We start from the raw sequence: 12,428 nt of genomic DNA on the forward strand, positions 1-12,428 counted from the left end.
CAGTGAGTGAGTGTTGCTGCCCTTTGTGAGCTGTGGCTTTTTGAAGTTTAGTTATGTTGCTGCCACTTTTACATAGAAGTATTGAACCGTGACACCAAGACCAAGACACTCATTACAAGTGGCACAGAGTAATACCATTATTTCCCACAGTTACCATTACTAAGGGTCCCTGTAAATCAGGGCACCAGGAAATAACAGGGTTTGCACGTTTTTTGGAATTAAGAGGAGACAATGGATTACAAAACGCAGTGAATAAAGACAAATGTGTGGGCAGAAGATGCATAAACTGTAGACCTAAAGTGGAAGGGAAAGGAAGGAAAGGGAGAGGTGTTGTCCACCATTGGAGGTTGGAGATCAGCTGAGATCTATGGAGAAGAGTTGAGTTATTCGGTCATTCCTGAACAACAAAAGTATGGGGTTAGTTTGAGGTTAAGTGTCAGTTTGTTACAGAGGTTGGGGGCATATTAGGTGGACTGCGTTCTCTTTTTTCTTGTTTTCATCTTTTCTTCAGGTGTGTGTTCCCTGTATGGCAGTGGTGGCTAAAGAGGGAGACGCATATGTTGACGGTTAGAATGATTTGATTCTAACATAAATTACAGCGGCAATGAAACACTGTCCCTTTCAAGAACCCAACCTTGCAGATCCCACAAATCTTGCTCAACCACAATCCACAGTTCCAATTTTCTGCTGAGCCAGAAGGAAGCCGTTGGGAAGTGTCCTCAATTCCTGAAGGGGATCCAGGACAGATGGATTTGTGCTTGATGATAAAAATGCTTCTGGTCTGGAGTTTCAAGTCACTTGACATCATATGCCTCCAAACACAAGTTACAGTCAGTTTTACTCATACAATTTACAAAAGGGTGTGGTTATCTTGTCAGACAATACCACATTTTCTATTTGACCTTATATTTGATTGAAAGAAAAGCTTCAGCTGAAAACCTGATACCTAAGCTAGATCTGAAATATGTCAAAACATTTATCAAAAAGGAGAATTTCAGTACACATCCCCTTCAACAGATGTTCCCATTCATCCCGAATGCCAATTATGGCTGTACAATAGATTTGCAGGATGCCAGTTTCCACATTGCAAAACTGGTGTGTCACAAGAAGTTTCTAAGATGTCAAGTAGAGTCTCTGGGCCTGATTTAGAGTTTGTAGCTGAAGGTACTCCTTCGCAAACGCAAGCAAAAATGTTAACATTTTGATGGACTGCTGTCAAAACCAACAGCGACCGTCCACCAAACAGTTTGTACCTTGATGGGAATCACATACAGAGATGATTGCTGGGCTGGTGGTCATTTCCAAAACTGGCAGATGGTAGTCCGTCAGGGTGGCAAAGCTAATGTCATCTGTCATGTTGATGGATGGAGTACCATCTGCTAAAGTCTAAAACAGGCTCTCCACCTTATCAGCGCAGAGTTGCACCACTCAGGGTAAAATCAGCTCTGAGTGGGTCCTCCAATCGTAAGGCTTCGGTTTACAACCATCACACAAGGCAAGAATTTGATGTCACATGTGATTTGGACAATTATCTAAAAGCTTTTCCCTTAGTGGTGCAATACTTGGAGGCCATGACATCCCTGCTGCAAATCCCAGATCTTTAAGTGACTCGAGAGAATGTGTCTTCCATTCCACCAACAAAAGTATCATATCTAAAGCAAAAGACTCAGTCTGACACTAACGAGAGCACAATTACTGTGAGAGACCAGGGCTTCCTGTACTTATCTAGGTACAACTGACAGGTTGCTTATAAGTCCTCTCCAAGAGTGTGTCAACTGTCAATGGCTGCATGTTTAAGGAGAATGAAGGTTTAATTTGTCATCACAGAAAAGGTAGGTTCTCTCAGAGCTTGTGGGTCACAAGAACACATCATATAAGGCATGACTTTCTTCAGAGAACATACAGAGTATCAATCTTTACAGATGCTTCTCCTCAAGATTGTGGAGCCCATCTGTGCGAAGATACAGTCGAGGCTCATTGCCAGCAAAGATATTCCATATAAACTTTTGAGATCTTGCTTGGAAAATGCATTCCTACCTTTGGTTTAGCACAAGACGATTGTGCTTCAGATGCATAACAAAATGACAATGTACTATATCAAGAGACGGAGGAACAAGATCACGTCCCATGACTAGAGAATCTCCATCTTTGTGACGATGACCCCTGAAGAAGGAACCGTTTGTAATGGAAGCGGTCTCTCTGTGCAGGGTGTTCTGCCACAAGCACACATAGTTTCTGAAATGTTGGTGCTGCGCTTGTGTTCTGTAGTTCTTCAGAAGTCAATTTATTTGCCACATCAGAAAACAACAGCTCCCCGTGCTTCACAATCAGCCAAATAAACCATGCCAAAGTACACCTAGCAGAAAATAGGACACTGTATATTCACACTTAGAGCCTGTTTCGCAAAGGCACCTTACACTTTTGAGTAAGTTTACTACTTTTTGGCTATTCACAAAATCTGAGTGTAAACGTACCCCAGAAGTGTAACTTACATGTCTCCACCAAATTCAAGGGCCTGGCAGCAGTTCACAAACGTACACTTTTAAGTAATTTACACTTGGATTTTGTGAATAGCCAAAAGTTGTAAATGTTCTATAAAGTGTAAGAGTAAATTACACATGTAGATTTACTCACAAGTGTAATTTACCTTTATGAATAGCCCCGGCAGTTTGTAAATAGCCCAAAGGCTCTTCAGTTTAGTGGAGATATGCATTATTTAAATTTCCTCTCCCCCTGTTTTCCTTGTACAGTGCATTATGATATGACCTCTTTCATTCTAACACCACACGTTGAGCATTGAGTTAGAGTCTAACATACGTATTTAGTGAGAATTAACTTTGTGGTATAGGAAATGTGAATGAACCGCAGCGCTACAATATACATCAAAAGTGCATCACTGCAAACATAATGGGCACTTCCAATACAAGGTATTCAAAGTATATAGCATACGTCAAATTAAATGCATAAAAATAATTTCAAAACAAATTTATCGAAAAGTTATTCAAGTTGTAAAATAGTTTTGATCAATGAAAAAACACAAACAAAATCCGTGTAGTGTATGGCGCAATTAAAAGAAGCTTGTTAGAAGGTCGGAAACAATAAATCCGCGTAGGGCCGTGCATATGGGGTCTTCCCACTCACATCCCACAATGGAAAGGAGGTCTATTATTTAAGGAAGTACAGTATTTAAAAACACCACAACAATTGTTTCCATCATCAGTACAGCACATGACAAAATAAGTACAGTAAACATTTTTGTATGTGGGAAACAATGTTTAATGCAGGGGTCCCAGGCGAGCACCCCCATTTATTTATACATTTTTTTTGTAGAACCAATGTTTTGGAAATTGTTGGGTTAATTTGGCCCCAATTACAAGTGCCCCGGTTAATTGTGATAACTCCTCTTTGGTGGCACATATTTCACTCCACAGTTTTTCGCAGATAGATGAGCACGATATACCTAGGCATGGAAAAACAGCAACTGTCGGCTTGCATCAGATGTGATGGGATGGCCGCTACTGTGGCCAAGCAACCCAGTGGTGGACAGACCACTGAGTCAGTGGTTTCCATTGGAAGCCAAGCTGATGCTGCACCATTGGAAATCCCTGGGTACTGTGGGGAATCTAAATGATGTGGGGGAACCACAAGTTGGGCAGGAAGAGGACACCACTGATATATGGCGGTGGTGCCAGCCTTCAGAACTCTAAATAAGGACTCAGCTCTCCCAGCTGGAATTATTCTATGTTCAAATCTATCAGCCTGCTGTCCTCTTCATTTTAACCTAACCGAGAAACAATCTTTGTGGTGTACCTTATGCTAATAATGGGCAAACAATATCAAGAACTGAGTAAGGATGACATAGGCTACAATATAGTTACTCTACTGAGGACTTTACCATAGTGTTTCTGTTAAATGTTCCTATCTTCTTGTTCTGTTCCTGTTAATTTCTCATTTTATTTTCTATTGGAGCTTAATTAGAAGCCTCTGTAAGTAAGTCTGGCATCATTGCTTGATTTTGTTTCCCCCTTCCCTATATATTGTGTTGTCATGGGGGTCTCCAGTTGGCAATGGCTGGCGCCAATGTCCAAATAGGGACCCTTCTTCCTAAGTTAGGGCAAGCGGGCTACCCCCTTTGACAACCCCTGCTCAACCCTGTGGTAATGTAGCACGAGCAGTTAGGCCTATCTCAGAGGCAGTGTGTGACGCATTTATGACCATGGTAAATAAGGCAGTAACGACACCACAAAAGGGACACAACTCAATTAGGTAGAGAAAAATAATATCTTTATGTAAGGTTCAATTCAAGACTCTCAATGCGTTTCAATAACTACAATGCAAGTAAACTAGTTGAGACTCAAAAGGCAATAACGTATTCACCAGAACGTGACACCGAGTTCAAGGCCGGGGCCTACGCGACCTGTTGTGCACCAGATACCTGCGTTGAAAGGGGACACAGCACGCAGCTTCTCCAAGAAGCATAGACGGTGACAGGCGGACTCCCAGGGACCACAGGTCTTGGCTGCAGGGGTCCGCAGCGTACACCCACAATGATTCGGGCACTCGGGGACAGGCGGGCTCTCAGCGGCAGCTGCACGCAGCTGCGGCGGCCCGAGCTGGTGGTGGCGATGACTCTCGTCTTGCAGCTCCACGACGGGCTCCCAGCGGCAGCAGCACTCTCTTAGCTGCGGCGGCCCACGAGACGATAGCGACAATCCTCAACAATGGTGAACAAGCTGCGGGTCCACAGCGGCAGCAGCTCTCTCTTAGCTGCGGCGGCCCACCGGACGAATCGCGAGGATGCAAAGTCGGCAAAGGTGCAGGCACTCAGCGACAGCAGCTCTCTCTTAGCTGCGGCGGCCCACAGGAAAATCCACAATGATGCAAAGTCGGCCAAAGTGCGGGCACTCAGCGGCAGCAGCTCTCTCTTAGCTGCGTCGGCCCACAGGACAATCCACAATGATGCAAAGTTGGCAAAAGTGCGGGCACTCAGTGGCAGCAGCTCTCTCTTAGCTGCGGTGGCCCACAGGATGAATCACGATGATGCAAAGTGGCAAAGGTGCGGGCACTCAGCGGAAGCAGCTCTCTCTTAGCTGCGGTGGCCCACAGGACAATCCACAATGATGAAAAGTTGGCAAAAGTGCGGGCACTCAGCGGCAGCAGCTCTCTCTTAGCTGCGGCGACCCACAGGACGAATCATGATGATGCAAAGTGGCAAAGGTGCGGGCACTCAGTGGGAGCAGCTCTCTTAGCTGCGGAGGCCCACAGGACGAATCACGATGATGCAAAGTGGCAAAGGTGCGGGCACTCAGTGGCAGTAGCTCTCTCTTAGCTGCGGCGGCCCACACAGATTCAGCGAAGGCTCCGGAGGTTCAAATTCAGGCGGGCTTTCAGCAGCGACAGCTGTCTCTTAGCTGCAGCGGCCCACACAGATTCAGTGAAGGCTCCGGAGGTTCAAATTCAGGTGGGCTCTCAGCGGCGGCAGCTCTCTCTTAGCTACAGCGGCCCACACAGATTCAGTGACGGTTCCAAAGGTTCAAATTAAGGCGGGCTCTCAGCGGCGGCAGCTCTCTCTTAGCTGCAGCGGCCCACACTGATTTAGCGAAGGTTCCCAGTCCGCGTTTCTCACAGTAGAACTAGAGGCTCCGGATTACTCAACGGAGGCCTCACCTGCAAGCAGAATTCCTCGCACAGGAATTCCAATGGCTGACGGGGTGAAGTCTAATTTCCCTGAGACTTCGGCAGGAGGCGCTCTCAATTCAGGCCCTCGGGTGGTTTCTTCAGAAAGCTTGGTGAAAGTTTTAAAAGTCCTTTGCTCTGTTCACTTGGACAGAGTTTCATCTTGACATCCAGAAGGAACACACTTGGCCAAAGTTCCAGTGCAGCGTTTTATACCTAAAAAGTCTTTGTTCTCCAAAGCCATAAATCACGACATTCAGTCAGAACCAGTTTGGTGGGGTCGGGGAGCACTTGGTTGACGAGGCGACATCCTGCCCTTTCGGAATGCGGGGGTCTGCTATCAGACGCCCAGTGTGGGGGTGGAACAATCATTCACCTTGCCAGGCACGGCCTTGCTCAGATCAAAGAGTCACACCTCCCTATGCTTTGAATACCGATCTCTCTCCCCAGCCAGGTCTGACCCAGCTGGCCCTGCTGCTCCAAAACCAGACGGCCAATACACATACTAGCAAAGTCCACAGGAAAGCTCAGACACGAAAATACTGTGTTTCCAGAAGAGCCATTTTCGAACATGGAATATATAAATGGTTCTTACTTAAAGGTTTATCTCAATGTCCTGCGCATAAACATATCAAACTCGAAGTTCCTATCAGGTTCTGGGGGTGAGATAGGATTATAGAAGATAATACTCAACCTGCTGATTCTGGCCTATGAGAATGGATAGTTTCACAATAGTAACAGTGAAATGGAGGGTAACTCTCTATTAGAACATGCTACACAGACCTAGGCATTATGGTTATCCTAATTCATACAGTCATATCTACATGGCTAGCATTCGCGCTGTGGCACTGATTAGCAGTGGTATGGCGCCCAGAGCATCTAAATCCAGCCAACATAAAAGATAGGAGGCGAAAAGAGGAAGGCAGATCCACGCCAATGATGCCAGGTCTAACACATTCTCATTAAAAGTCTCTCTTGATGACTGTAAGAATGACCCATGTGCACCCTTGCATGGTAGCATCATGGACATGCTACCTCCAGTCCTGAACTACCATTGGAATTTAGAAGTGGCGTCTAAACCCAGCAGATGATGCCGCCCCACCTACTGACACCGGTATCCTTGGCAGTCAACAAAGTCTTGGAATTCTTGTTGTCGGTGGAGTTGGAGGTGAATGATAGTAATGTCTGTCTGCTATTCCTGGCCACGGTTTCCATTCAGAGGGGAGGTGAGCAGATCTGCCCCTTATGTCTGAGAGTCAAAACTGATCGGCACATGGTTGCTCTGTTTTGTAATGTAACAGTTGAGCTAAAAACAGTACGATGATATACTCCAAAAGTAATTACAAAAATAATTACTAGTGGTTCAGCGTGATCAGCAGTTGATATACATTATTCCCTCTTTTGTAGTGATGGGTGAAGAGGACCCAGGGGACCTGCAGTCAACTCTCTCGGATCTACTTGTGTTGCCTTTGCTGTCATACAGTGATGCTATTTCTAAGGTCAGTGCTTCCTTATTTTATCTGCTAATCTCCAGGGAATTGGTGGAGACTTGAGGGTGGGTTTAAGAATGCCTGCATGAGACCTTATCACATAATCGAGCTGCCTATTGGCACCTGAATGCCACTTCAGTAGAAAATTGCTCCATAGAAAATTGCTCCTTGAAAGTTAAGCCATAACTAAGGGCTACCAAACCCTGCTCAGATAGCGCCCAAATTAAAAATGCTTTCAGGTGAGGTACAACGAACCACCACACACAACACCACTTTCTCAGACACACTCTTTGATTCTATTTTAGATATCACTATTGATCCCAGAAATCTATGTCTATTTCTGCTGACCACACAAATTCACTTACCAGTTCATAGACGAGCCTAAACCTTCAACCCTTTTGGTCTGGGCTATTTGCTACTCTGCCACTTGACCTTCTAATGCAGTGGTTCCCAACCTGTGCGCCGTGGCTTCTTGGGGAGCCATCAAACCTAGCCAAGGGAGCCACTCACAGAGTACTTTAATACATTTAATGTTGAAGGGTTTGTTGGTTTCAGTTTAATTAGACTTAAATGCATGATGTCGACGATTTGTAAGTGACAATCCTAAAGCTGTAAATGTAGTGCTTAATTGATGGCTTGTCGAGGGAGATGACCTCCATATTTCACTGGATTCACACGTTCCAACACTTCCAAAGTAAGCGGAAGATGCCTGATTAATTTTGTTAGACACATTAATAGATCATTTGTTTTCCAAATGCATTTTATACCAATGCAAGTTATCAGGAAAGTGCAGTTGTCTTGTCTATTAAACACACTAAGGGACTGATTACGATGTCGGTAGGAAACTCTTTCGACCAAATCGGTTCCGGAATTGTTTCTGTTCGAATCGGATTCTGTAAATCCGACCGACCGATTACGATGCTGCTGAACATCATTCGGTCGGACTCGCATTGACTTCATTGGGAGCCTGTGTTCCGAACGAGAACACAGGCTCCCATTGAAAAAAGGGGTAGTTGGGGAAAGCCTTGCCCCCTGTGGTGGGCACATCATGGTGCCTGCCACACTGTGCATGGTTAGAAAGAGTGGTCCCTTGGGTACCCCCACATGCACAAACCAGAGGCCTACGGGTGAAGGGGGGCCTGTTATGGGCCTCCAAAGTCAGATTGCAACAGCCGTTTCGTGTTGGACAGACCGATTTGGAACGGCTGTCAGGATCGGACATTGTAATTGCTCAGTCGGAAACTGTATCCATAGAGCTGTACGATTCGGCTTGGAACGACTTGAGCTGTCCGAATGCTGATCGAAACCGAATTGGACAGCCTGAACGGTTTCCTTGCATAGTAATCGGTCGGTCGGAAATGTATCTGATTCGGTCGGAAACATAGGTTCCCATCCAGATTCTGAGAATCTGACTCCCGTTCAGAGCCTTTCAGACGGACATCATAATCGGTCCCTAAGTATTATTAAGTATTGACATTTGTACATCAATCATAGGTACTTCCAGTCCACATTTCTTTCAGTACACACACATTTCCAGACCGGCCTGCTGTCTTCTTGAGCGCAGGGAAGTAAAACACCATACACAGCATAATGCCAACATTTGGAAGCAAGAAAGAGGGTCGTTTAAAAAAAATCGGAGTAATTTATTTTACTAGCATTGATGTGGAGGCAATTTTAGGGAGGAGACAGCAAAAATAAAGCTGTATTTCATTTAAAAAATCATGAGTCACCCTGCTGAGACAGGTGGGTTGGCATGTAATACACGGGTAGAAATGGAAGTGCGTGCAAATGTTCCTCAAGCGCAGAAACACTTTGGCAATAGCGCCTACATGCATAGGAGTGCTATCTAGCACTGAAAGTGAGATAAACATAATTGAGAGGGTACTCTAAAAAAGGCACAGGCAAAGAAGTGTAACTAGGAATACTGTATTAGAGGCGCCGCCTTACTAATACGAAACACCCTGCGTATATGATTATAATACCTTCATTAGCTTCATCCCAATTATTTTCAGGGAGAAAAATGCAAGTACTCCTAATGCCGGGCTGTAGTTTCTGAGAACGTTCAATTGGCTATGTTGTAAATTACAGTAAGAATATGTGCCTTTAGATAGTATTAGTTTATAGAAGGAATGTTTTATCTTGATAAAGAATTTCGAGATCCCAATCCCAATTGGAGTTTAGATGTGCAGTGAAAAGGCCAAGGATGGAGAACTTAGATCTTAAGTATGTAGCTTTTCAGTACAGGGGAGTAACTTTTGTTTCCTACGTAAATGCATCATTTTCATAGAGTATAACAGGTTTTTTCATTTCCAAATATCACTGTGTTCCATGAAAGAAACAAAAATCGTCCTAGTAGTTAGCGGGCAAATATCTCCATACAGAACATATATTTAGTTCCAAAAGCTCAGCACTTGTACAAAAAACACAATTATCTGTCAAATCAGGTGAACTCGATTGAATATTCAAAAAAGGCAATTCCCGGGGGATGACCAACCGAGTGTAGGTTGAGGGGAAACAACTGTTTCCTAAGGTGACTACATTCAAATTTTAATTTCTAAAAACATCTAAAAAATTGATGACACTAATAGATTTGTAATGTAAAGAAATACATCTGTTGGAATTCAGTGAAACTGAAGACACCTGGGGATCTCATTAGGTTTCCAAAATCCCTGAGAACAAGAGCAAAGAAAGAAGTACATTCCAATGTTTCACGTCAGCTCAACAATCTCATTTGTGACGTTTCCATTTCAGATGTCACAGCTGTTGCACCCAGGGCCTCTGGTTCTTCTGTTCTGCAGGAGTCTTTTACACCAAATAAGGCAGTCATTAGCTATTCTACCAGGGTGTGGATATGCGCCAATGATTAAGCACGCCACTTTTTAGTGTGTGAGGCGTCTCCTCCAAAATCTTTGGATTCTCCCCGGACCTCACCCTAACAAACCAGCCTAGTTGCCCATATGTGTATGTAGTGCATATCCGACCCATGTTTTCTTGATCATAATATGAGTGTCATGGCTTGTGGACCCTTTTCAGAATAGAGATCTGCCCATGTACCTTGTACCAGCGAAGGTTCCAGTCATTCAGTTCCTAGGACAGCCTGCAGTGAGATCTTTTTATTGTAGAGCAGTCACAGGACACGTCTGACATCTCATACATTGTTCTTTTCTCTTGCTAAACCCTTTCCTCTCCTGGATGACAGATCTGGTGTGGTGCGATGGCAGAGATGTCCTGTCTGCAGACGCTTCAAAAGCTGAAGGCCACCTGGGAGGAGCAACACTTTCGACTAGCAAAGTTTCTCCTCAACATCCGCCGACGGGATCCTTCCCCTGACCCCTCTCGAAGACCCTCCAGTGGACGGTTCCGCGAGCCAGAGGAGGGTCTGTTCTCAAAGGACACTGGGACCTTTATCTTGATAGGTGAGTGTTTGCATTAGTTTGAACAACTGGTGGAGATTGTCTACATCCGTCACTTGCAGTACTCCTATACGTTTTCATAAGTTTAACATCTTAGTTTCAGTTTTCAGTTATAACTCCATTCCTCTTTTTTTAAATCATTGTTTTTTAAATTGTATTTTATTTCAATTTAAAAAAAAAAGAAACAGAACACTGCCACAGTAAAAGACTCATCAATCCACATAATTCAGTTTAAATTATGATCACCACATGAGTTTGCCCCCACCACACCCACTTGCCAAATGTAATTCAGGAACACTGATCCCACCATACATACCATATTTAATGATATTTGTGCAGACAGACAAGGGTTTTTTGGACTGCAGCACAAAGGGTTAGGCGAACACTATTTGGTTGCTCGCCGCTTTATATATCTTTGACCAATAGCGAGTGAGTGCTTGGCAAGCTCATACCATGTGAAAGAATTCCACCCTATCTACATGACAAAGCCATGTTTCCTTCTTCACCCCTTGTGCCATAGTTTAGTTGAGTCTTAGTAGTTTTTATGGAAATATTTAAACTTTATGAGCCTCAGTTTGGCCAAAATGGGCAGGTATCTCACAGCCGTTTTGGCCTCGACCATTGTCGCCCTCAAGGCACCTACGTTTTCTTGCCATGTGGACCTCAGGCGTATCAGGGAGTCTGGGGAGTTTACCACTAGTGATCAGTATATGAGTGATATGCCCTTTTTAGCTAGCAGTTAAATCACAATCTTAGTTTCCAACGGGTTAAATTCTGTGACTGCCGTCAATAAGTGATTGTGTTGTAGGACTGCGTTGCAGAGTTGCAGGTAACGGTAAAATTGGGACTTAGGAAGAGTGAAATCCTCTGATAGATGCACAGTCTAATGTGATCACCCACTCATATATCCCACACTTTTGAGATGCCAATAAGGTCCCTAACCCCGAAGCCAGCCAGGCCGGAGACATGAGTTTTCCGGGTGCCCCGCCATGGGGTGTTTCCCACATAATCATTGAGTGTGCTTCAAGGCACTCTGCCAACAAACCAGAGATCCTAGTCTGCTCAGACAGCCCTCTGTGGGTTTGAGTAGCAGTACATCACTGCCTCAAGAATTCATGTTTGGGCTAGGTCCCATTCCAGCCTTAATGCCCAATCTTAGTGGGCTCTGAAGATCCAGTCATTATTGACCAGAAGCTGGCACCCCCAGCCCACCATCATATGAAGCCTGTATGCATTTGACAAGTGTACCCGCCCAAAGAAATCTGCCTACTTTGGAGTTGGTGTCTGTAAACAGGGTCATAGGCAAATGAAATGAAATGAAATGAAATGAAAAAAGTATTTAGTAAAGCGCACTGCGGCCAAGCGGCTTCCTGCCTCTGCTTCCCAGGGAAGAAAAACACTGCACTGGCTCCCGGTCAAGAGCCGAATCCGGTTTAAGGCCCTGACCTTGACCTTCAAGGCTCTGCATGGGCAAGGTCCAGAATTTCTAAAGAACAAACTACACTGGTATGTGCCAGGGAGATGTCTTCGTTCAAAATCCGCCAACCTGGCACATGTCCCACGCATTAGGAAAGCGCGCTGGGGAGGCAGGAGCTTCATCTATGGGGCTGCCAAAGCCTGGAATGAACTTCCGCCGTACCTCAGGACTACGACGGATCTTCTACTGTTCAGAAGGGAACTAAAGACCTGGCTGTTCCGGAAAGAATAGGCTCACGTCTCCGCATGGTTTCTCCCATCCTAAGCCCTCTTAGTTTTCATGACAGCGCCAGGACACCTCCGGGTATTTGTCGCGCTTTACAAAACTCAATAACATAACATAACATAACCTCCATAGGGGAGGCATTTGAGA

General features: G+C 44.8%; 1 protein-coding gene across 1 annotated transcript in view; it reads left to right on the forward strand.

The window, feature by feature from the left end:
- DNHD1 (dynein heavy chain domain 1) overlaps positions 1 to 12,428 on the forward strand; it is an 856,151-nt gene that overhangs the window by 280,189 nt on the left and 563,534 nt on the right. Inside the window, exons 18-19 of the mRNA XM_085623548.1 lie at positions 7,084 to 7,175; positions 10,366 to 10,582. Of these exons, the coding sequence (XP_085479674.1) occupies positions 7,084 to 7,175; positions 10,366 to 10,582 (309 nt within the window). The remainder of the gene's footprint in view (positions 1 to 7,083; positions 7,176 to 10,365; positions 10,583 to 12,428) is intronic.

The sequence above is a fragment of the Triturus cristatus genome, chromosome 8 (assembly GCF_964204655.1).
Source record: "Triturus cristatus chromosome 8, aTriCri1.1, whole genome shotgun sequence".
In the NCBI taxonomy this organism is placed as follows: Eukaryota; Metazoa; Chordata; class Amphibia; order Caudata; family Salamandridae; genus Triturus; species Triturus cristatus.